The sequence below is a fragment of the Sus scrofa genome, chromosome 18, assembly GCF_000003025.6.
Source record: "Sus scrofa isolate TJ Tabasco breed Duroc chromosome 18, Sscrofa11.1, whole genome shotgun sequence".
Taxonomy (NCBI): Eukaryota; Metazoa; Chordata; class Mammalia; order Artiodactyla; family Suidae; genus Sus; species Sus scrofa.
Genome location: NC_010460.4, coordinates 37,303,632 through 37,328,364, shown reverse-complemented (window position 1 = coordinate 37,328,364; position 24,733 = coordinate 37,303,632). Strand labels below are relative to the sequence as shown.

Sequence of the window (24,733 nt, the reverse complement as noted above, 5' to 3'; positions counted from 1 at the left end):
CTCTCTCCCAGGGAGACCATGAAAAACAATCAGCTGCATTATGGACCACTCTATCATCTATCACTTCCAAACAAACAGGTGTCCATAAGGTTATAGACTTCCTAGAACCTGGAAGCTACACAGGAGCTAATGAGGCTTCTGAGTGAACCCATTATCTGTAGGTAACATGTCTGCCCTTTGACCTCAGAACTACTGTAAAGCAAAGGTTATACAAAACCTAGTTTCAGCCTATAGTGGCTGCAGAGTATAAAGGAGAGCATGGGCCCAAGGGTCAAAATATCTGGGTTCATTCATTGGTGACTCTCTACTGAGTATAGACTATGAGCCAGACCCAAAGGATCGGTGTCATTTCATTGTAGCTGAGGGACCTTGGCTGAAACAGCATCATATCTAATATACATGTTAATGTATACTTCTCAATATTGTGCATGCCCTGTACAATATTGGGGATGAGGACTATTCTACTGGACTGAGCAATCGGCTGGGTACATCCTATAGAAGACAAGAGTCATCGCACAGCTCAATACCTGACAGCTTCTAACCTGGAGGGAAAGGCCAAGTGAATCCCCTTGGTGCTCTGCATCATGTAACACACATGCTAGCCCACCTCTCTCCTGTGCCATTATGAGGCACCGCTGATAATGCTCCAGGAGCTGTGCTCTTAGGAACTACCCACAAGGCGTTCTTTTTTGGGGGGAAGATCTCTCCATGTCATTTCCTACCTCAGCATCTGTCAGAGGATTTACCTTTGGTCAAAAGAAGAATGCCCCAGAAAGAAGACAGAAGGCAGAAAGATGAGGTCAATACCTCCAGATTTCAGAGTTTCAGATGAGCTAAAGAATCCTTCCAAACTGAACTCCAAAAGTCTAGCATTAGCTGGATGCCTCTTCTGGACATTGTCTGTATCTGGCTCAACTCTAGCTGTTCCCTCATGAAGGAAAGCCACTCTTGTTCTGAGCCCAGACCTGCCAGTATCTCACACTCCTATGGCATCCCACCCCTGCCAGAAATAGAAACGAGAGAAGGAAAACGTGCCGAGTCATGGAATGGGAGTTATTCTGTAAAACTACCCCCTCTTCATTTTTCATTTTTCTCTTCCTTAGGCTTCCATTCAAGCTTGCCCAGTAATGATCAACAATATTAAAAAAAAGAGTTCATCAAACAAACAGAAGCAATTTTCCCGTATGTTTGGTATCTCTTTTGGGGTCTTTGAGTTTATAATAAAAATGGTTATGGGCTCCAGCAGTGGTACCATAAATTGGTGTCTCTTTTTTTTTTTTTTTTTTTTTTTTTTAAAGCCAGTAAGGTAATCCATACCAAGAACCAGAGAACCCACTCCTGAGGTTATTCCTAAAAAATTCGAAAGGAAGCAAAAGCTGTATGCATTATTATCTGTAAGAACATAATCTGAGAAACAAAATAAATGTCCTCCCTTCTTTGAGTAAACCACTTAGGAAATCACAACTTAGCAACCCAGAGAAATACATGCAGCCAGGCATTCAACATAATTATGGAAATCTGATCTTAAGCTAAACAAACAAAACAAAAAAAACCAGGTGAAATGAACATTATATACATACTGATCACAATTATGAACTGTGTCTGCTTGGAAGCCAATATGTGAAATGAAAATAATAATGTTAAGTTGCTGAGATCCCAGGCAATTCTTTTCTTTTTCTTTTTCTTTTCTTTTTTTTTTTTGTCTTTTTGCCTTTTCTAGGGCTGCTTCCCTCGGCATATGGACGTTCCCAGGCTAGGGGTCTAATCGGAGCTGTAGCCACTGGCCTACGCCAGAGCCACAGCAACGCGGAATCCGAGCTGTTGTGACCTACACCACCGCTCATGGCAATGCTGGATCCTTAACCCACTGAGTGAGGCCAGGGATCAAACCCGCAACCTCATGGTTCCTGGTCAGATTCGTTTCTGCTGCACCACGACAGGAACTCCGATTATTTTCTTCTTTCAAAAAATTGAAAATATTTTTTTGTTAAGCTCTAATGTCATAAATTCATAAACGTTGTTCTTAGATGAGAAACATTGACATAAATAATGATTTATTTACTAATCTAAGTGTCATGCATTAGGAAAACTGACTCAAGCTTGAGATTGGAGAGAAAGGAGAGGACGGGCTTTGCTTTTGGACATTCAGGACATTAGAGCAGCACTAGGTGACCTTTGGAGGTCAATAGGAAAAGGGGAAATTGACAATGGATTCCTGGCTGATGCTGGACCGTGACTGCTGCTTTGTTCAGGGCAGGCATGTGGCCAATCAGCCCCTTGCTTATGCCAGCAGGTGTGAACATCACCAGAGTCCAGGCGTGTCCTCTTGACTAGGTGCTGAAGTCACTTGAGACCATAGTGTCAGCCTGCTTGTCCTTTGTGACACTTTCTCTTCTGTAAGGCACAGAGCACAGAGAAGGGAGGAAAAGGAGGGGGCCTGCAAACTTTGAGCTTTGCCCTTCTAAGGCATTTACCAGTGAAGACATGAATGAGCGGAGCTGTCATGACCTAGATTCCTGATAAACACAGGCAGGAAATGGGAAATTCGTCAGAATGTCAATCCCCACTTTAATTTCACCAAAGCTGCGTGGGAGGGGCTGGAGGAATTACTTCTCTGACCCGCACGGCTGCGTTAAAGGCTGCTATCACTTATAATGAGTTTTATTGACGTCTCTGGCTTGCTGTCATTGAGGCATTGGTGAAGGTCAACTCTCCAGCACTGTGAGCAGACAGGCTGCAGAGCTGGGAGCGATGGCCCCTCTCGGGCTGACACTCCAGAAGCTGCCACCTGTCCAAACTGCCTGTGATGGAGAGAGGTGCCAGGAGGAGATGGAGTAAGCGGTGGTGAATCTGGGGCAGCGTCCCCCTCAGGGGCTCCTTGTCACACACCACAACACTCTCTTAACACATCTGATGCTCTGGGCTCTGCTCCTCACCACCTAAGATCTTTTATTCCCGCTGGATTTAGTTCAGTGAACATCATGTCCAGGAGCAGCTTATTTCTATCCTCTGTTCCACTAATTCACCTATCATATGGAGGAAGTTCTGGGATAAGTGAGTTTGGGGCTTATGGGAAGCAGGAGGAACTGATTTTATAGCCTCTGTTCCCGTACTCAACCCTCTGGCCCTGAGACCAGCAACAAGGGATCCTGGGTCAGGGGATGCTCAGAGAAGTTCTAGGCATGATGGCACCTTGGTTTGAGGACTGCCATCTTCCAAGGGTCAAATGATGGGCTGCCATTCCTTTATTGTTTTGGGGTGATGTGCCTCATTTGGCCATCTTGCCTGGCATTTGCTTTAATGGTGTTGGCTCTCCACCATCTGACCAGGTCGTCTCGAGGGCAAAATATTTTGCCTAAAAGATGCAGGATGTAACTTGGCATGTGTGTGTGTTAAATATGGCCTGATCGCTGCTCATCTGCATAAATACTATGAGTTTGAGTTTCTACTTTAGAAGGGAAAGGCAGTCATTCATTCGCTTATTTGTGATAAGAGAGGATATTGCCTTTTTTAAAGCGGTTATAATGTTCTGGTCTCCACCTATCCTAGCATTATCAACCAACAGTTCTCCAAACCATTTTCATCTCTCTGTCCCCACCAATCCTATACTCTGAATTCAATGTTTCTCAATAAGAGGAAATTCCTTCCGATGTCAAAGGCTCTTGCGCCTTTTCACACACTGTTTCCTCCTCCTAGAAAGTCTTCCCTTTGCTTCTCCACCTGGTCAAGTCCTTTCCAAAACTCAATTCAGACGTCATTTCCTCCACGAGGCTTCTTAAGTCTCCTAGGTGCTTCCCGCGTTTAAATTTATTGGGGCACAGGCAATGTTAGATTGTAACGGCATTTGATACATAAGTCTTTTTTTGTGTGTGTGGTCTTTTTAGGGTCGCACTCGTGGCATATGGACGTTGCCAGGCTAGGGGTCGAATTGGAGCTATAGCCGCCAGCCTACACCACAGCCACAGCAACGCCAGATCCAAGCCTTGTCTGTGACCTACGCCACAGCTCACAGCAACGCCAGATCCAAGCCTTGTCTGTGACCTACGCCACAGCTCACAGCAACGCCAGATCCTTAACCCACTGAGTGGGGCCAGGGATCGAACCTGTGTCCTCACGGATGCTAGTCAGAATCGTTTCCTCCAAGCCAAGCCACGATGGGAGCTCAAGATACCTAAGTCTTACATCTGCTCAACACCAGGGATGGCAGGACATATTTATCTTTGGATTCCTAGCACCTGGCACAAGCCTGGTATAAAGAAGATACTCAAACAGTATGAGTATGAATAATGAAGTAAATCTGAATAAAAGGACTTTTTGGTTAAGACCAGAGTTTTCAAACTGATGCTAGAACATCAGCTTCTAGTGTCATCTGCATCTTATTTCAGGTACATGAATCATACAGGAAAAATAAAAGCTGGACTCTGGACATGGTGAGAAGGAAGCTTTTCTTATATTAAATACGTTCCTATTCATATCACTGAGATCTGGTCAGATGTTCCATCTGGTGATTACATGGTAACTGTTTAACTATAAGCCCCAAATTCGGTGGGATAAGTGCCAGGAATGTCCACATTCAAAATTAAAGCAACAAATCAGCTTTATTTGATAAGTTACTGAGTCTGAATTTAGAAGCTTTAATCCTTAAAAGTCAAATTCTTCCAGTTGAATATCCATTCATCTATGATAATTCTTTTCAAGTGTCAGAAATGTTCTAATCTCTCCTTTTTTTTTCTTTAAATGCTTGCACCCTGGCATATGGAAGTTCCCCAACCAGGGGCTGAATCTGAGCCACAGCTGCAACCTGTGCCACAACTGCTGCAATATTAGATCCTTAAACCCACCGCCCCCCGGCTGCGGATTGAACCTGCACCTCTGTAGCAACTCTTGCCATTGCAGTCAGGTTCTTAACCCACCGTACCATAGCGGGAACTCCAAGGGTGAACACTTTTTGCCTCAGAGAAACTCTCCTGTCACACCAACTTCTGCTAAAGATGTCAGAGTCTAAGCTCCAGGAGGCCAGGGCCCTGTCTGCCTGGCGGTCACTTACTTCCTATCTCAGGCACGCCGATGTTGAGTGAATGACTTTACAAACAAATGCCTCTGCCTTCACAGAAAGGCTCGGTTCCTTTCCTTTCCTGTTGCCAGGATCTTAGGCAACGCTGGACATGTCTGATGTCGAATGAGTGAGAAGTACTATGTTACCAACATTTTGCTGTTCACAAAGTATCTCCCTTAAGGATGCTCATGTCCCAATTTGCCCTGTTCAATAATTAAGCTAATGGGGAGTCCAGTGGCCCAAAATGTCAGAGCCTACTCTCTAGCTGGAAAAGTGGAAGAGCCAGGAACACGCCTTGGTTACTGCCCACTGCCGTGTGCTGATGGACCTCCTATGGACACATTTTGGCTGACTTTCCTTATAAGCTGCAGGTCTCCACTTTCCTATCCAGAAATCCCAGAAGTAGGGAGGAGCAGCCTCTGGAGTACTGGAGAAGGGCCGGGTGTGGGTGAGTTGAGGAAATAAATTATTAGAACTGTGGGTTTCCTTTCCGCCTTTTGATGTTTTGCCTGAAGAACCAGGTGTATGAACACCATTAATGCTACAAGATAATTTTTATATGCGTATAAGTGAAAGAATCCCGCTGCCAGAGATACTACTGCCTCTCTCAGCTCTCAAGGTAGCCTGGAAGAGCCAGGAGTGGCTGGAACATCTGGGTCAGTGAATCCCAGAAAGTAGCCTCAATTTGAAGTCTTATCTATATGTTTATAGCAATGTGTCCCATTTATCCATCCATCCATCCATCCATCCATCCATCCATCATCTCATCCCTCCGTCCACCTGTCCCATTTTCTGTGTCATTACATTGTGGTTTTTTTTTGTCTTTTTGCTATTTCTCAGGCTGCTCCTGTGGCATATGGAGGTTCCCAGGCTAGGGGTCGAATTGGAGCTGTAGCTGCCAGCCTACGCCAGAGCCACAGCAACGCGGGATCCGAGCCACGTCTGCAACTTACACCACAGCTCACGGCAATGCCGGATCATCAACCCACTGAGCAAGGGCAGGGATCGAACCCTCAACCTTATGGTTCCTAGTCGGATTCGTTAACCACTGCGCCATGACGGGAACTCCGTCATTACAATTTTTAAAAAGGTTGGAAATGTCATTTACTCTGTTTTGTTGGTCTCCTCTAAGGGGAGAGAAATCTCATACAACACAGTCAAATTTACCCACACGTACCACATGCTTAAATGAGAGCATCATCTCCACACCTGTTTAGATATTAGTAGCTTGTGTCTTCTTTCATTTTTTTCCTGGTTAGTCAGGATAGAAATTTATCAACTTTATTATCTTTGCCAAGAACCAAGTTTTGGTTTTGTTGATTTTTCTCATTTGTTTTCAATTCCATTGATTTCTTTTATTATTTCTTTTCTTCTGTTGATTTTAGGTTTAATTTGCTCTTCTTTCTCTAATTTCCTAAGGTGGAAACCATTGATCTTTAGATCTTTCTTCTTGCCGAATATGTGCATTTAATGCTATAAATTTCCCTCTAAGCATTGCCTTCACCACGACCCACACATTTTTTTATATTCCAATAAATTGTATGTATGTATGTATGTATGTATTTTTGGGTTGGCAGGGCTTGCTCTATTTTTTTAATAATGATTTTTATTTTTTCCATTATAGCTGGTTTACAGTGTTCTGTCAATTTCTACTGTATAGCAAGGTGACCCAATCACACATACATGTATACATTCTTTTTTCTCACATTATCATGCTCTATCATAAATGACTAGGTATAGTTCCCAGTGCTATACAGCAGGATCACTGCTCATTTTCATAAATTATATTTTCATTCTACTTAGTTAAAGCATTTTGTGATTTCTCTTTAGACTTCTTCTTTGAACCATGGGTTATTTAAAAGTGTGTTTAAATTTTCAAACATTTGGGAGGATATTCCAGCTACCTTTCTCTTACTGATTTCTAGTTTAATTCCACTGTAAACTGAGAACATACTTTGTATGATTCCTATTCTTTTAAATTTAACATGTATCTTAGGGTCCCAAATATGGTCCAGCTTGGTAAATGTTTCTTGTGAGCTTGAGAAAAATGTGTATTCTCTTGTTGTTTCATGGATTTTCTATTAATGTTAATTAGATCAAGTTGATTGATGGTGCTGTTCAGGTCATCGATATCCTTATTGATTTTTCTGCCCACTTGATCTATCAATTGCTGACAAAGGGGTACTGAAGTATCCAGGATAATAATACATCTGTGAATTTCTCCTTTCAGTTCTATTAGTTTGCCTCGTGTATTCTGATATCTTTGTCCATCTCATTACTTTTACCTTAGTATTTATATTTAAGTGGGCTTCTTGTGCAAAACATATAGTCTTGCTTTTTATCCATTCTGATGATCTCTGTCTTTTAATTGGTGTACTTAGACCACTGACATTTAAAAAGACTATTGATACGGTTAGATCATATCTGCTATGTTGTAACTTTTTTCACTTGTTGCATTTGTTCTCTGTTTTTTCTTTTCTCCTTTTTTTGTTTTGGCTTCTGTTTGAGTATCCCAATTCCTCCCTCCTGCCCCTTTTGACTTTGCCGTCATTCTTTTCACTTATCCATATGCCATAAGACTCCAACACATTTTACTATTACTATTTTAAGCAAAGAGTTATATTAGATGAATTAATAACAAAAATAAAATTTTTATTTTACCTCTACTTAATCCTGCTCTGATGCTCTTGCTTTTCCATTCTTTGTGTAGATTCAAGTTTCTGACCTGCATAATTTTCCTTCTGGCTAAAGAACTTCCTTAAACATTTCTTGCAGAGTAGAAATGAATGGCATTTCTATTCAATGGCTGGCAATGAATTCCCTGGTTCTCTCTCTCTCTCTTTTTTTTTTTTTAGGGCCTATGGAGGTTCCCAGGCTAGGGGCCTAATTGGAGCTGTAGCTGCTGGCCTATGCCACAGCCACAGCAACACCAGATCCGAGCTGCATCTGCAACCTACACCACAGCTCACAGCAATGCTGGATCCTTAACCCACTGAGAAAGGCCAGGTATTGAACCTGCAACCTCATGGTTTCTAGTCGGTTCATTAACCACCAAGCTACGACGGGAACTCCTCCTTTGGTTTTTGTTTATCTGATAAAGTCTTTATTTCTCCTTAGGTTTTGAAAGACAATTTCACTGGATATGGAATTTTAGGATGGTGGGTTGTTTTTTCTTTTTTCAACACTAAATATTTCACTTTCTTCTTGCTTGCATGGTTTCTGATGAAAAATCCACTTGGATTTTTACCTTTGTTCTTCTATAGGTGAGGTGCTTTTTTTCCTTCTGGATTAAGATCTTATCTTTGTCTTTGGTTTTTTGCAGCTGGAATATGATATGTTTTGGGGGGGTGGTATTTATTCTGCTTGGCACTTTATAAGCTTTCTGGATCTGTGGTTTGATAACTATCTTTAATTTTGGAAAGTTCTTGGCCATTATTGCTTTGATATTTCTTCTATTTCATTCCATTTGTTTTGGTATTTTATTTTATTTTATTTTATTTTTACGGCAGCACCTGTGGCATATTAAAGTTCCAGATCAATGACAGATCTGAGCCACATCTATGACCTACACCGAAGCTTGTGACAACACCAGATCCTTAATCCACTGAGTGAGGCCAGAGAGTGAACCTGGACCCTCATGGGCACTAGTAGGATTCTTAACGTGCTGAGCCACAACGGGAATTCCCTCTTTTGGTATTTTAAGTACACGTGTGTTATACTTGTTGCAACTGTTCCTCAGTTCTTTGGTGTTTGAGTTTTTTTTTTCATTTATTTTCCTCTTGGCATTTCAGTTTAGGAAGTTTCTACTGACTCAATAATTCAAGCTCACTAATGCTTTCCTCAGCCACTGATGATCCCATTAAAAGCACTCATCACTTCAGTTACAGTGCTTTTTATTTTAGCCTTTCCTTTTGATTCATTTCTGGAGCTTCCATCTCTCTGCTTACATTACCCATTTATTCTTTCGTGTTGTATACTTTTTCCATGAGAGCCTATAACCCTTTGAATCATAGTTATTTTAAATTCTCTGTCTGATAATTTCAACATTTGTGTCATATTGAAGTCTGGTTCTGATGATTGCTTTGTTTCTTCAGGCTGTTTTTTAGGCATGCTTATAACTTTTTGTTGAAATCCAGACATTCTGTGTCAGGTGATAAGAAGTGAGATACACTGATCTTTAGAGAATTGAGTTACGTTAATCTGGAAAGGGGATATGTTTAATGTTTGCTGTATTCATAAGGGCTAGGGGCTTCAAATTCTTCTGTGTCCCTGTTTTTGTCTCATTTACTGACTCTGAGCTTCCCTAAGTACTCCTCCTTAGAGAGAGTTTGTGTCTTGCAGGTCTTTCAGCTTTAGTCCAGTGTTATTATTTTTGAGTCTAGTTGTAGTGGTAAGATATAGGTGAAGGATAGCACTCAATTTTTCAATTAAATTGTCATCTCTTAGGGGTCATATGTCTTGTGACTGTCACGTTTTCAGATATATCACCAGCAGCATAGCTTTTCCAACAGTATAGCTACTGTTCCTATTGATTTCCTTGAGGCTCTGACTGCTGTTGATTATGTTTCCACCATCCCAACTCCATGGCTGAGACAGAAATTCTAAAAAGGGATTCAGTGGGAGAAATTCCCTTCCCTTAGCTGGGAAAAAGGTCCAGAGACCAGGACTCTGTTATGGAGAAGGCTCTGTCATATTCCATGATTACTCTCCTCTTTCACCTGCCAGAACCATGATGGAGGTGGGCTGTTGGGGAGGGAGGAGCTCTATAAGATCTTCACTGACAGACTCTGCTAGGGTTACTGGAAGCAAAGCTCATATATTCCACCCCTCCCCGAAGTTTCTCACTCTCTCACTCACATATTAGCAATTGATAGAACAGTCACCTATACATTTTTTTTTTTTTTTTTTGCCTTTTCTAGGGCCACGGGAGTGGCATACAGAGGTTCCCAGGCTAGGGGTCCAATTGGAGCTGTAGCCACTGGCCTACAGCAATGCCAGACCCAAGCCGTGTCTGCAACCTACACCAGAGCTCACGGCAATGCCAAGTCCTTAACCCATTGAGCAAGGCCAGGGATCGAACCCTCAACCTCATGGTTCCTAGTCAGATTCGTTACCCACTGCGCCACGACAGGAACTCCGAGAACAGCCATCTAAATGACTGACAGTTCATGGCTCCAGTAGATTCTGCCTCAGGTGAGCAGATCTCACTGTGATTCCCTGGATGTACCTAAATTTCCAGGTTCCAGGATGGTTGCCTGCCCTGCAACCTCAGTTCTCTTGGTAGTTCAAGAAAATTGTTGATTTTCACTCTGTCCAGTTTCTTCTTTCTGTAAGGAGTGACAACTCCAAGCTCTTTACATGTTGGCGCTGAAACTAGATGTTCCTTCGCACCTGTTGTACATAATTCTCTATCTTTCTTCAGCATCCTTGAGTCCTGGCAGGTTGGTTTACCGCCAAGTACATCCCATTCTGGCCTTCTTTAGGTTACAGACTCTTGTTGCTGCCAATTTCCTCCACATTCTGTCCTGCTCAGCTCCAAGTGTTCTATAAGCATGGGGACCTCTGCTGGAGCTGAGCAGAGCCAGTGCTCCCCAAGAGGGTACTCTGAAATCAGGTGCTCCTGAAGGAAGGCAGCCCCACAGGAGGTAGACCATGAAGGCTGGGGACCTGCTGTTCTAGTTAAGGATGCTTTTCTGGAATCTAATGAGCTGTGGAATCCTCATTTCCCCATGTGGAGAAGAGAGAAATGCTATGAGACAGATGACCCACAGACTCCAAGGCAGGCTGTTATATCTCTCAGGGCATTGTATGATAGTACTGTGACAGGTTGACAAGGAGGAATTCATATGGACTTGAGGTGAGTTATACTTATGTAACTTCAGAAGCAGAGATCTTGTTATCAGTCTCCTTGGCTCTATCCTTGCCCCATTTTCTTCTTAAACAGTACTTTTGTAGTACTTTTGTTTTTTTCCTTAACCATAGATAGATAGGGCCATCCTACGCAGACCTAGATTCATCTTTGTCTTAAAGCATTTGAATTACAGAGCAGGGATTATTTACTTTAACCCCAATTGCTCCATAGGATGTGTATCATGTTTTTACTCCTCTTAGATACTCACACTGGACAGTAAAGGAGCAACCTATTGATCTATGTGATATTTTTTGGTGCCGAGGTGTCTGAAGCATCCGGATCAATCTGATTCATTCTGCTCATGGATCACAAGAAATAGGTGCACTAGGTAACACAAAAAATTGGCTTCCTGACAGCCCCTCCAAGGGCAAATATCTCCAAACTGGGGGCAAAGGAAATTCCTTCATCTTTTCAGATAATGCTGCCTCCCACACCCTCTGTTATGGAATGTGGGCTGTCATGGTGACCAGCATGATAGGGGAGGCTGAACAATTTGCAAGGTGAAGAGTGGTTACGCAATATATACCTTTGGGGAAATTTTCCACAATACTCTCCATGATCTGAAGAGTATCAGGCCTTTTCCAAGATTCTTTTGAGTCATCTGGTCTCTCCTTTTCCCAGACTTCCCCAAGTCCCCAGCGTGGGGGAGCGGGGTTTACTAAGAAGGAAATGAAAGCATTTGTGCCAAAGCAGGGAAGGCGGAATACGAACATATGTAGGAGATAGGGGAGGCCTAGAGGATGGAAGGAGATGAATGGAGAAGGCTCAAGAGAAGACTGTGGCCACAGTGAGAGGGCGATTCCCATGGCTGGACACAGACAGGAAGTGAGACGACGTATGAGATGGGGGGGATTTGGCAAGTGATCAGTGAGAGGAAAGAACAAGACTAAGAGATAGAAAAGGAATCAAGACAGGAAAAAGGGGAGCCAAGGAAGAGATATGTAACTGTGCCTACATGTACACACACACACACACACACACACACACACACACGCACGTAGCTAAAAAGAAGGGCTGGGCCCACTGCGGTCAGTCACTGCATTGTGCAAACAGAACTATTGGCAATAATTTAGAAATCATACCTTGTTTTGTTTAAGGGCACCTTTCTCTTTCATATGAGGGCAGTCCTTTCCCGTCACCACAGCTTTGATATCTGCCACCGGCACTGCAATTCACAAGAGAAAATGAAAGTAACTACATCATGTGGAAGCTTAGATGTCAGTAAAGGAGCAGGCTCAGCACGGGTCCACTGGCACGGCTGCCACTCCCAGAAACTACGGCAGGAAGAGAAAAGAGGTGAAAAGAAGAGCGGTCAGGCAGTGTGTCCAGGACTAGACACTACGCTATATTCTTATATTCTGGTAAAAAGTATTCCTGGGGAGGAAAATTTATGTTCATAAGTAGAATCTGGTTCACTAAAACAAACACCTAAAAAAAAAAAAAAAAAAAAAAAAAAAAAAAAAAAAGACCCCAAACAACAAAAAACCCCACCATAGTTGTGTTAAAACTGATGGTATTGGAGTTCCCATCGTGGCTCAGTGGTTAATGAATCGGACTAGGAACCATGAGGTGGCGGGTTCGATCCCTGGCCTTGCTCAGTGAGTTAAGGATCCGGCATTGCAGTGAGCTGTGGTGTAGGTCACAGACACGGCTCGGATCCCGCGTTGCTGTGGCTCTGGTGTAGGCTGGCAGGTACAGCTCCGATTCGACCCCTAGCCTGGGAATCTCCATATGCTGCAGGAATGGCCCTAGAAAAGGCAAAAAGACAACAAACAAACAAACAAACAAAACAAAAAAACCGATGGTATCAGAAGCAGCAGTTAATAACAGTAGTAATAGTGGTACGGCTACTGATGCTGTGGAAGACATCTGCGTGTCAGGAACAAGGCCACATGCTTCCTATAGATCCATATCGCTTGCTACCGAATCCAGGTCTCTTTAGTTTCTGAGTTTTGGATGATGGGGGAAGTACCCTATGACAAAACTTGATCTGAATTGATACCATCCTGAACACTCTCTCTCCAAATTCTTATTCTCGTTAATTCTCACAATTCTGTGAAACAGGTTTTATTGTTCCTATTTTATAGTCAATGAAACCAAACTCAACTAAATAAAGGGAATATTCCTTTCTGATAGGGAAATGGTGGCTGGTATTTATCTGGGAAATCCTAAGACTAATGCACTTAGACAGAATGATGTTATCTCTCATCTTATTCAGGACTCAGGGGAAGATAAAAGACGTGGAAAGGTTTGTGCCTTTGAAACGTTTGTTAAGGGTTCCCATCATGGCTCAGCAAAAACGAATCTGACTGGTATCCATGGGAACATAGGTTCCATCCCTGGCCTCCCTCAGTGGGTCGAAAGGATCTGGTGTTGCTGTGAGCTGTGGTGTAGATCGCAAACACGGCTTGGATCCCGAGTTGCTGGGACTGTGGTGTAGGATGGCAGCTACAGTTCTGATTCAACCCCTAGCCTGGGAGCCTCCACATGCCGCGGGTGTAGCCCTGAAAAAGAAAAGGCAGAAAAAAACAAAAAAAAAAAAACAAAAAAAACCTTTTGTTAAGATCATCTGAGAGAAAGAAGGCAGCAGGATGGTTGGGAACCTTCATTCTAAGAACTGCAGAGTCATCTGTCTCTTTCCAATTCCTAACCTTTCAGTCCCACAAGGGATTGTGAATCTAGGGGCTCACTCAGGAGCCACAGAAGCTTTGTGTCATCACTTCCTTAGACTCCCCTAATAATGAAGATAGTGAGAGATTTCATAATTAAAGTCGACCTAATTTGGGGGGGGCATTGAGTTGTGGGGGTGATATTTAGATGAAGATAAAATTATAAAATACATAGAATAGAAATTGTATATATATGTGTGTGTATATACATACACACACACATACCCCCACACACACCCCATATCTTCTTAATCCATTCATCTGTTGATGGACATTTAGGTTGTTTCCGTGTCTTGGCTATTGTAAACAGTGCTGCAATGAACACTGGGGTGCATGGATCTTTCCAAATTATCATTTTCTCCAGATATATACCAAAGGGTGGGATTACTGGATCACATGGACTATTTTTAGTAAAATTTAAGAGAACTACACAGCCATAAAAAGAATGAAACACCTTTTGCAGCAACATGGATAGACTTAGAGATTAGCAGAGAGAGAAAGATAATTATCATATGATATTACTTATATGTGGAATGAAAAAAAAATGGACACAAATGAACTTACATACAAAGCAGAAATACACCTACGACATAGGAAACAAACTTACGGTTACTAAAGGGGAAAGGGGGGAGGGGCAAATTACAGGAGTTTGGGATTAACATATACACACCACTTTATAGAAAATAGATAACCAACAAGGACCTACTACATAGCACAGGGAACTATACTCAATATTTTATGATGAACTACAGGGGAAAAGAATCTGAAAAAGAATGTGTGTGTGTGTGTGTTTGTGTGTGTGTATAACTGAGTCACTTTGCTGTCTACCTGAAACTAACATGACACTGTAAATCAACTATACTTCAAAATAAAAAAAAATAAAATAAATTATATAAAATATCAAAACAATATAACAGGAAGGCTTTTTAAAAGCTAACATCTTCCAGGTACCCTAAAGTTGCTGAGAATTTTGCCCAATCCCTTGAACCCCAGAGAAGACCGTGGCAGTGATGAATTCTTCCAGAAATCTCTGCAGACACCCCTGCTTCCAGGTCCACCTAGTCTGCTTCATCATCCTATAGTCCTGGTTCTACATCTCTTTGGTAGATATGATTTGGACTAATAACTGCCTTTCCTCTCTTTGGGGGCATGTGGTAGACTAGGCTTCCCAGGAACTTTTGCAGTTATGTGGGGCCATATGATTAGCTCTGGTCATGAAATGTGAGAGGAAATGGCATATCTCTTTCTTGGCCAAGGCAGTGAAAAGTCCACGCCCACCAGCATCTCTTCCCCAGCTGCAAGCACTGATCAGGCCACATGGTCCAACCAGATGGTGCAGCTCTGAGATGGAAAAGCAGCCATCAGTCTGTGTCCTTGAGTGACTGCGTGGAGCAGTTCTTTGAAAACCCATGTCAGTTCTTTGAAAACCCAATGTAAGGGGTTAGAAATAAACTCTTATCCTGAGCCATTGAGATTTGGGGGGTTATTTGTTCCTGAAGCATACTGTCGCAATGCAGCCTCCAGTGAGTGGCATAACTCTTGATCTTGGACTCCAGTCATCCTCTGCCTGGCCATGCCGGATCAGTGTCTTCCTGGAGATAGCTCCTATGATTCCTGAACCTACCTTTGACCACAGCCACTGAGTTCAGTTCTCCTGAAACCCATTTTCATAACCAACAATCAGTTCTCAGTGGCCGACCTGGCTACCCGAGGAGGCTGGGCATTTTGTGAAGTTGGGTTTACTCTGGAGTTACTAAATCCACCACCAAAGTGAATCTGTGCTATAATTAACATGCCAACTCCAAAAACCTTCTCAAGCTTTAGATGGAGTTTGAGTCACAAAGCCTTCTGTTGTATAATATGTAACATGGTCAGCGAACCAGACAGCGTGTCTATGATACATAAATAGTAAGATGGCTTTGAAAACCCATCCTATGGAGCAGAACAAGAGTCACACTAAAGTTTGTCGTGGGAGCAGTCTTCAGAATCTCTAATGAGAAGGCTTTGGGGAGAAAAGACACTCTTCCACCGTGTTTGTGGCAGTACATATTTTATATATTTTATATGCATTGTCCCCTGTCAAGGAGACAAGCTGCTACATTACTCACAGGATTATGGCTAAAAGGAAAACACAAAATTCTAAAAATACAGCATGGCTTTTAAAGGTTGCTTTTTGCATAGTTTGTCTCTAGATGCACTGGAAGATTAGGCATCAGAAGGGCTAACACTGTCCTCTCAATACCCACCAGTGGAATCAGACTCACACCTCTTAAATCTCCACTCAAAGGAGGCAACAGAGGGCTCTTGACCACTTCAAAGCAGGGGTAGTGCTTCCATCAGGACTTTTTTTGGAGGAGCAGTATAACAAAGTGGGGTTCAGAGATAAAAAAAACCCAGTAAGGTCACTACTGGCGCCTTACCTCCCAACACTAACTCTTTGGGGCCTGGCTTCATTTCCTTCAATAATGCTTTCATCAGTTTGAGCTGAATTGAGATAACCTAATTCAACACCCCCATTTTACAGATGGGAGGCCTACATAAGAAGAAATAAATCACGCAACGTCACATAGCTAGTAAGGGACAGAGCTGGGATAACAGCTCTTGCTCCTGTTTCACAGTCCCTTACCAGGTCATAATTTTTTCCCTATGTTCGAAATGTGTCCACACTCCAAAACATGCAGAACACAGCCCCCAGAAGTGGTTATCACTTGAGACATGTTCAGGAAACTCCTCGATTGCTAATATTTGTGGAAGGAACTTTAATTGTGATTTAAAGCAAAAATGCCGTTGAAAAAGTAAACGTGGCCACCATGATAAAAATTGTTCTAGCTCTTCCTGGGAGCAAGTTGAGGCAGAAATCACCCCAGGAAATAGCTAGCAAGCCATGGGCACTTACTGTATACACAGCTCCATCGTAGAAGCTCCTGTGGGAAGAGAGGCAGGGGAGGAACAGGCTGATTCCAGTACAGTTCAATAAAGAATCTGGCCTCTACCTTGGCTGCCTAGAGTGATGGAAAGATTCCACTGGAATCACAGAGCCTGGATTTGAATTCTAGACGCACCTCCTGGCTATACCACATTGGGCTTGAGTTCTTGGAACCTCAGCTTCTTCACCCACAGTATGGAACTATAACATCCTTCATCTCATAGGGCTGCTCTGAGCATGAAGTCAGTGCTGGAGCCAAGATCATTGCTGGCTTGGAATCTAGGTGGTCCTGAGCAGGCCCTGAATTTGGAGGGCTGCATTCAGATCTTTGCTCTACTATTTACTAGATATGTGACCTTCAACAAGTTACGTAATGTTTCTGTACCTCAGTTTCCTAATGGGTAAGAGAAGGGCAATGAGGTTGTCGGGAGGATAATTTATGTAGAGCTCTTAGCAGAGTGCCTGGAATAGAGTAAGCACTCCAAAAACAGTGTTTGCAATTATTCTCATTATCAATAATCAAAATGAGTCCTCTCTGTCGACCGAGGGACCTGAATTATTTGCCAAGCTTCGATGACCCAAATCGCCCACTTTGCTTTGCTGTGCCCGCTGCTCTTCTCATCTGTTGTAATAGGCTTAATCGCCTTGTGTGAGGGAGTGAGGCCTCTCCTCCTGGCCCCTTTGATGTGGGAGAGGAGCGCTGGCCTAGATTCTTTCAAAGGGAGGCTTGGAGGGGCCCGGGGGCTGCTGGAAAGCAGGGGAGTCTGGTGTTGAGTGGAGGTGATGAGAGCCTGGAACCCTGGTGGGAGGAATGTGGGGTGAAGGGAGGTAAGGGGATGTGGACTTGCAAAGGCCACGTTTCCTGCCAAGCAAAAGGAATATGAGAAGAGAGATTTCCTAAACCTCTAGCATGAAGACAGCTAAGGAGAAGCCCTCCACCTCTATTCGCACTCTCCGATGAAGAGGATTCAATTACACTATTTGATTCATCAATACCTCAGTATTCAGCACTGATTAAGTTGAGGGGTGGAAGACAATTTTCCCCTTGGTCTCAAGAGAGAGCAATCGTACATGGCAAGAGCAATGGCACTTGAAATTAATTAAAGGAGCGTCTCATTTTTCTAGTGGAATGAAGTTTTTGACTTTTAAGGGCTCCAAGAGGATGAACTGTTTTGCTCCAGGCAGAATGCAGAACTGGAATTAAAATGCAAACCAGGTGGCAGACCTCAAAGCAGCAAACTTTAGTTTCCTAGGCTGGGGCCTTCTCATCTCAGGCATATCATAGCTTCATTTGATTTTATTACATGAATATACCCCATCCTTGGCACACATGTACATACAGATATGATCTCCTCAACACAAATACACACACACACACACACACTTTGCTATGCTCACACCTGCACAGATATGCATTCTTGGTTTATCTTGCAATGAATAAACTATTTATGGAGCAACCCTTCCAAAGTCTGAAATCCTGGATTTCAAAAGCCACAGAGGAAAGGAGCAGACAAAAGTTTCAGGGCCACTGTCAGAATGGACGGTTGCAACCCTTTCCCAGAACCAGCATCACTCAAGGCCATGACCATGGTCAAGGAGATTTGCAGCTCTGGCCTTGCTCTTCTGGCAAGGCCACCCTGGCAAGCTGGCTCTCCCTGGCATTGGCACTCTGGTTTCTAGGTCTTGGGGGTCCAGCCTTGGTGGGACTGGGGGGCATCAGCTCCTACACAAGGCTGAGGTGCTGTCTACACCTTGACCTTCTCTAGGAACAGGGCAATCAATTTCCTAAGCAGCAGGACCAGCTAGAAGAGAGCGCTGCATTTAAACCTGCAATCAATGCCAATCAAGTGCTTGGTTGAGAAGTGGATTATATCCCTAAAAATATGGGAATAAATAATACAGCCTGTGAGAGGAAGCGCCAACTCCCTGGGCCACGTGGGTTAGAAATGAATCCAGCTGTGGTTTTTCTTTCCTGTCCAGACCATTTTAAGAATAAGGCAGTGCCAGACTTCGTATAGAGCTTCTGGTGGCTTTGGCTGACAGTAACCTCTAACTCTTCATTTTGCCACCTTAGAACAGTGATTCCAAATAGCTGGCCTCAACTATACCCATACCACCCTGAATGCATCTGATCTCATCAGATCTGGGAAGCTAAGCAGGGCCGGTCCTGGTTAGTACTTGGATGGGAGACCAAAAGGCTGGACTCTGGACCATTGTGCATTTAGGAGGGAGGTTACACTAGTCAGTTTTCACCATTAATAGCAAATAGAGGAAAATGAGGACACTGCTGTGAGTTTTTCATACAGCTAATTCAATTTAGTAGAAGGGACTGTCCTTTTTCTCAAGATTAGGCTTTTTTGGTCTTTTTGTTTGTTTTTGGTAATCAAGAGTCCTTTATAAAATGAAAGGAATGTGATATTAAGTTTTAATTAGGTCTTCTTTTTTAATAGCTTTTTTTTGACTGCCCAAACTAAAAGTTGACAATCCACTAACAATTCACTTTTTTTGTTCTTTTAGAGTTTTTAATTTATTAGTAAATGCCAAATTTAGGGAATCTTTATGAATCATCAGGCCAAATCTAGCCCAACAGTTCTCACTTTGAAGGCACATCAGAATCGCTTGGAGGGTCTGTTAAGACAGAGGTTGCTGGCCCCAGCCCCAGAGGTTCAGGTTCAGCAGGTCTAGTTCAGCTGCTGATGCTGCTGCTAATGGTCCAAGGACCACACTGGGAGAACCACTGGTCTAGCCTCTCCATGGTGGGATGAGGAAGGCTTTCTGGGACCTGAAGGGAGGCTCCTGACCACAGGCAGAGGTCTGCGATGCCCTCACTTCGGGGATGCATAGACACGGCCCAGACTCCACGGCCCTGGATTTCAGATTTCTTTCTTTTCCTATTAACTGTGCTAATACCGTGGGCTGAGGAGGCAGTGCTTCCATGAAAGGAAATCAGATTACTTTCTGAACCAAATGACTACAAAGACCAGACTGTCCCATTTTTCAGCTGCTGGAAGCGAGAACCTTCCAGGCTGTCTATCTGAGATGTCAGCGCAGAGTCTGAGTGTGTCGGGAATTTGCCTCGTGGTGTATTTTCCCGTGTGATGGCCATGAGCTGCAGGGAAGACAGTCCAGATTTGGCTTCTGTGGGCCCCGAGGTGACAAGGGGGAGGGTGCTAGGACTTGGGGGTCAGGATTCTGTCTGGGACTTGCTTAAATGAAGCATGGCAGGGTCAGAGTGACTTTTAAAAGTTATTTAAAACTTAAAAGTTATTTAAAAGTATCTTTACTCTTTTCTCATCCTTTGATTTCTCTCCCTGAGAAATCCTCTGAGGCTCTAACTTTATCTCATTTCTCTTCCAAACTAATCCATTACCTTTTCATATTTTGATGTTTCTATAATACTTTCAATTGTACTCTTAATGCTGTCTGAAAAACCTGGAACCTGCTTTGGTGTTAGGCTAGCATATCACTGGCTCTTCCAAGCATACAGTTTAAAAAAGACATTGTACAGAAACAGCAAATTCATATAAATTCTCTGTATTTTGGAGAATATTTAGCAAATGAGAGAATGTCACTGAGGGTCCGTCCGCATTACTTGTTGAAGTAAGTTATCTGTAGGTGGATCTGCCGTTAGCGCTGCATTATAATCGTGGGACACACTCAACTAAGGAATAAGCCTGGTGGGGATCAAACACATAACTCACGTGAAATTATTTTGGGTCATAAAAAAAAGACAATTGACTGGAAATTTGAGGTTAGTAGATGCAAACGATTACATTTTCAATGGATAAGCAATGAAGTCCTACTGCACAGCACAGGGAACTATATCCAGTCTCTTGGGAGAGACCATGATGGAAGATAGCATAAGAAAAGGAATGTATATGTGTGTATGACTGGGTCATTTTCATTTACTTGTTTGTTTGTTTATTTACTTATTTATTTATTTATTTTTTAGGGCTATACCCACAGCATATGGAAGTTCCCAGGCCAGGGGGCAAATTGGAGCTACGGCTGCTGGCCTCCACCAGAGCCACAGCAACGCCAGATCTGAGCCATGTTTTCAACCTACACCCCAGCTCACGGCAACACAGGATCCTTAACCCACTGAGCAAGGCCAGGGATTGAAGCCACGTCTTCGTGGATAGTAGTTGGATTCGTTTCCACTGTGCCACAACGGGAATGCCCACATTTACATTTTTTAAAGTACAGTTGTTGTGCAGAACTTGGCACAACATTATAAATTCACTATACTTTAAAAAAAAAAAAAGGACAATTGACAATCAGGTTTATGTTGGTTTTGCTCCTTAACATTATGACCAGCGATGCAAAAGTGGTGTTTGAACCGTGAGTTGACATCTTTTAGGAAAGATACGTGAGCATTCCTTTTATACCCTCCCTGTTCAGACCCAGAGCCCACATCTATCAAGGTCTTGTGCTTGATGAGATGGTTTGGGCCAGAACTCACAGCATGTGACACAAGTGCAGTGGGTTTTCTCGGGTTGATGGTTTTGCTGCATGACGTTCAGGAAACAAACATGTGAGCAGAACTCAAACCTTCTACACAGGAGAGACACTTACGTTTGTCCTGCAAGGAATCGTGGGGCACTTCTCCCTGAGGACTTTCCTCCAAGTCTCCATAGTGCAGGACCTTGTGGTTTGGTGAAAGCCGACAATACCAAAATTTGTCTGCGGAAGAAACACAAATTTACAAGGTAAGCGATTCTGGTTTTCGGAAACACTGACATCCTGATTGCTCCATCACCTGGCCGGGGAGAACAAGCTCAGTCTTTGGGATGAATTCTAGAGCCCTGGCGGCCAGTCCCTTTTTGACTTTGATACTGAGTTAGTGCCTGTCCTGCTTGGCAGACATTGGGTACTGCTGGGAAAGTTATCGAATCCTTCAAGGGCAACGACAACAGGGCTTCTGAGGTGGTGCCTTCTAGAAGGTTATTTCATCAGTATCTGTAGCGACTAGGGTGGGCCTGACAAAAGTGGGGATGGAGGTGGCGAAAAAACAGCTTTCTCAGAGCTTTTCTGCTTCTTCTGCTTCCCTCTGTGAGATGTTGAGACTGAGGATATGGCTGTTTGCTGTGTCTCAGTTGCCAGATCAAACTCTTCACCCCGGAGCCTCTATGCATAAATTAATCAATGAACAAATCGTGTGTATCACTAGAAGGCTAGTGATACACACGAGGGGTGGAATTCATGAGAAAATACTCTAAATAATTCAGAAATGTATCCAAGAATGACAATATTCATAATCATCTTCTCAAAATCCAAGAGTTAGGTGCTCTTAAATAGGCATGACCAAGACCTTAGGGTCATTCGGATAAATAACTCCCTCAGTTTGACTTCCTCTGACCCCCCAAATGTAATATACAACTTTTTCAAAGAGCTTATGAGGTAGTGAGAAGGAGGTAAAGAGTAAGAAACTTACATTGTGACACCCATCTTTGAGCAGCTCTCAAGACTATGTTTTGATGCTGCCTCCTCTGGGAAGCCCTCTGTGATTACTGCAGCTCCACATTTTCCTAGTCCTCGTAGCTGCTCCAACATCTCCTTTGATGATTGATGCCACCATGTTAAATACCTTAGTATTCCCCATCATCTGCCATAGACCCTAGGTAAGCAACTTGCTCTAGTGGGTGCACTGAAAACAATCACTGACAGAGGAAGAGGACTCCAGGACATTCATCAGCCCTGAGAGGTGAAGAAGTCACTGTCTTCACAATGGCACTGCACCAATCCCTTGGCACAGTGCCTGGCATGTAGACATTGCACAGTTGGTGCTGGCTAACTTCACAAATGAGGACCCAAGGGGACTTGGTCAAGATGCTTAAGGCACAAAGCATCCACTCTGTGAATCCCTTTGTGCCATTATGCAGTTGGCAAACACAGTGACCTTGGTCAAGTCACCCCATTACTGTGTCTACAAAATACAAATTGTTTTGAAGTCACTCCGGCCAAAAAGCTCTCTATAACATTTAAGAAAAATTTTATTCCATCTACAATTGCTTTCATGGCAAAACTGCATCTGGACTACAATTCTTTTAGTAGAAAAAAGTAGTTTTAAAACTGGTAGTATAACTGCAAACCAAAAATCTGCAATGGATACACAAACAAGGAATCTCTGGAGAAGAAATATATCTCATAGTAAGTAAGTGCATAATCCACCATGAAGGGGGTCATTTGACATCATTGTTGGAAGGCTGAAGTCTTCTTAGAACTGATTTTGATTTCCTCTCCATCAAAGAATTTACAATAATTATAATTAAATAATGCAACTGTACAATTAAATAATATAGGTCTACAATGGTATTATTAATAACCATTTCTCTCCATGGTACAATGTAAAGTCTATAATGTCTTGTTTATCACATCACCTAGAATGGTGTAATGCCTTTACTGAAGAACCAATAAGATGTAACAAATTGTGAGGACATATTTATATAGTTACACTGTTTTTTAACCAATTTACACATTTTATATTTTACTTATTTTCAGAGGGTGTATAATTTTTGTTATTCTTACCAGTTAAGTTATTCTTTTTATTATGCTATATAAAATATTTAATGGTATATAGAGCTTTCTTCTTTATAAATTTTAGTTGTATAATATACACAATTTTAATATAATGCTAATTTTTAAAGAAAAATTGAAATGTAATAGATAATACTAAATAGTAAAGATGAAAGCCATACAAAATGTGATAAAGTATATAATAAATTTCCTATTTGTCTCAGCATATTTTCTATTCCACTTCTCCAGAGGGAGTCACTTAATCGGTTTCTTAAGATCCATGATATAATAATCTGTGTTAAATATATGTATTTTATTTTGTAAAAAACAAAAAACAAACCAACAAAAAAAAAAAACTGGTAGTAAAAGCCACACAATGAACAAAGAAAACACCCAACCTGGATCCACAAGAGCAAAACGCCTTTCTCATCTATAAATAGAGTTTAAGAATTCCTGAATGTAGTTACAATACGGCAATCCATACATTAAAGAAATATGAGCACTGGTGGAAACATTTGAGAGGAAAGAAAAAGTTATTTGATGGCTTGGAAAACATCTGGAATTGGTGAATTTTCAAAATTCTGTTATATATACACTCACAGGTCATTTCACAGCCATTTCGCTTAGGCGGTTTTCCATGAGGAGAACACATTTGGGACTTTGACTTAGAATTCACAGTAGGAATTGTGATTCCAAAGGAACAGGCCAAGCTTTGGCCATGAGCATCATGCTCTTGTGGGCCTTGCATGTCAGGCTATAGAGATTTCTTCCCCCAAAGGACTTTTCACTTTGTCTAAATGAACTGTGATAACCAAAAAGCCAGCTGGAAAAATATGCTAGAGTTTTCCCTCCACTGTCACCTCTGGGGTGGGACTTTGGCTAAGTGTGCAATTGAAGAACGGTGACAGAAAGCTGGGAAGAAGTCAGTGAGCCGAAGCATTTCATGCTGGTCTTACTTTGAGTACAGTCTTAGCCCGTTGTTTCTAGAAATCCCTCACTTCTCAAGCTGGGGAAACCCTAGGGATTAGCAGTTGTAACCTGAAGCCCAAGGAATCAAATCAAAGGAGAGCAGTCATCCCTGGCATATTTGGGGGATTGTTAAGAAATTTAAGTGGTACAAATAGATATAGTGTGGAGTAAAATGCACAACTTAGATTCACTGGTAACACTTCAAAGAATTTGCTGCACATATACTTTCATAGGTTGTCTGTTTAACAGGTTAACCTATTTAATAGCTGAAGCCTCGTTCTCCAATGAATACTTGCAGCGTGTCTACAATGCTCACAGCGCTCTCCTGAGTGTAGCAAAAATTAGAAGGATGAAAGGCAGATATGAGGGACAAAGCCCAGAAGCTCAAGGAGAAGGTGCTCCCTCAGTTCTCAGTGGCAACTCAGAGAAAGATGCTGGCCACCCTTGTTTCCCAGGTCTGGGAAGCAGGGACAGGGACTCAGCAGCTCTGCCAGTACCACAGGGAAAAATGGGAAGAGGGAAGGTCTATTGTGCAACATCTTCCTACATTCAGAAACTACTGGAGAACAGTGGGGTTTATCAGGGTTCCGGGAGGCAAAACAACCAGCTTCCTTGCAAGACTGTAGTCACTGCTTAGAGAAACACAAAAGGCTACCTGGAAAGCTATCATAGCAATATCAGGTGTG

General features: G+C 42.6%; 1 protein-coding gene across 10 annotated transcripts in view; it reads right to left on the bottom strand.

Annotated features, from left to right (window-relative positions):
* Window positions 1–24,733, bottom strand: part of ELMO1 (engulfment and cell motility 1) — a 581,070-nt gene that overhangs the window by 7,731 nt on the left and 548,606 nt on the right. For all 10 annotated transcript variants that reach the window (XM_021079237.1, XM_021079238.1, XM_021079236.1 and 7 more), the window contains 2 exons: window positions 21,138–21,245; window positions 12,050–12,132 (listed from right to left, as the gene is read on the bottom strand). In XM_021079237.1, coding sequence (XP_020934896.1) covers window positions 12,050–12,132; window positions 21,138–21,245 — 191 coding nt within the window. The remainder of the gene's footprint in view (window positions 1–12,049; window positions 12,133–21,137; window positions 21,246–24,733) is intronic.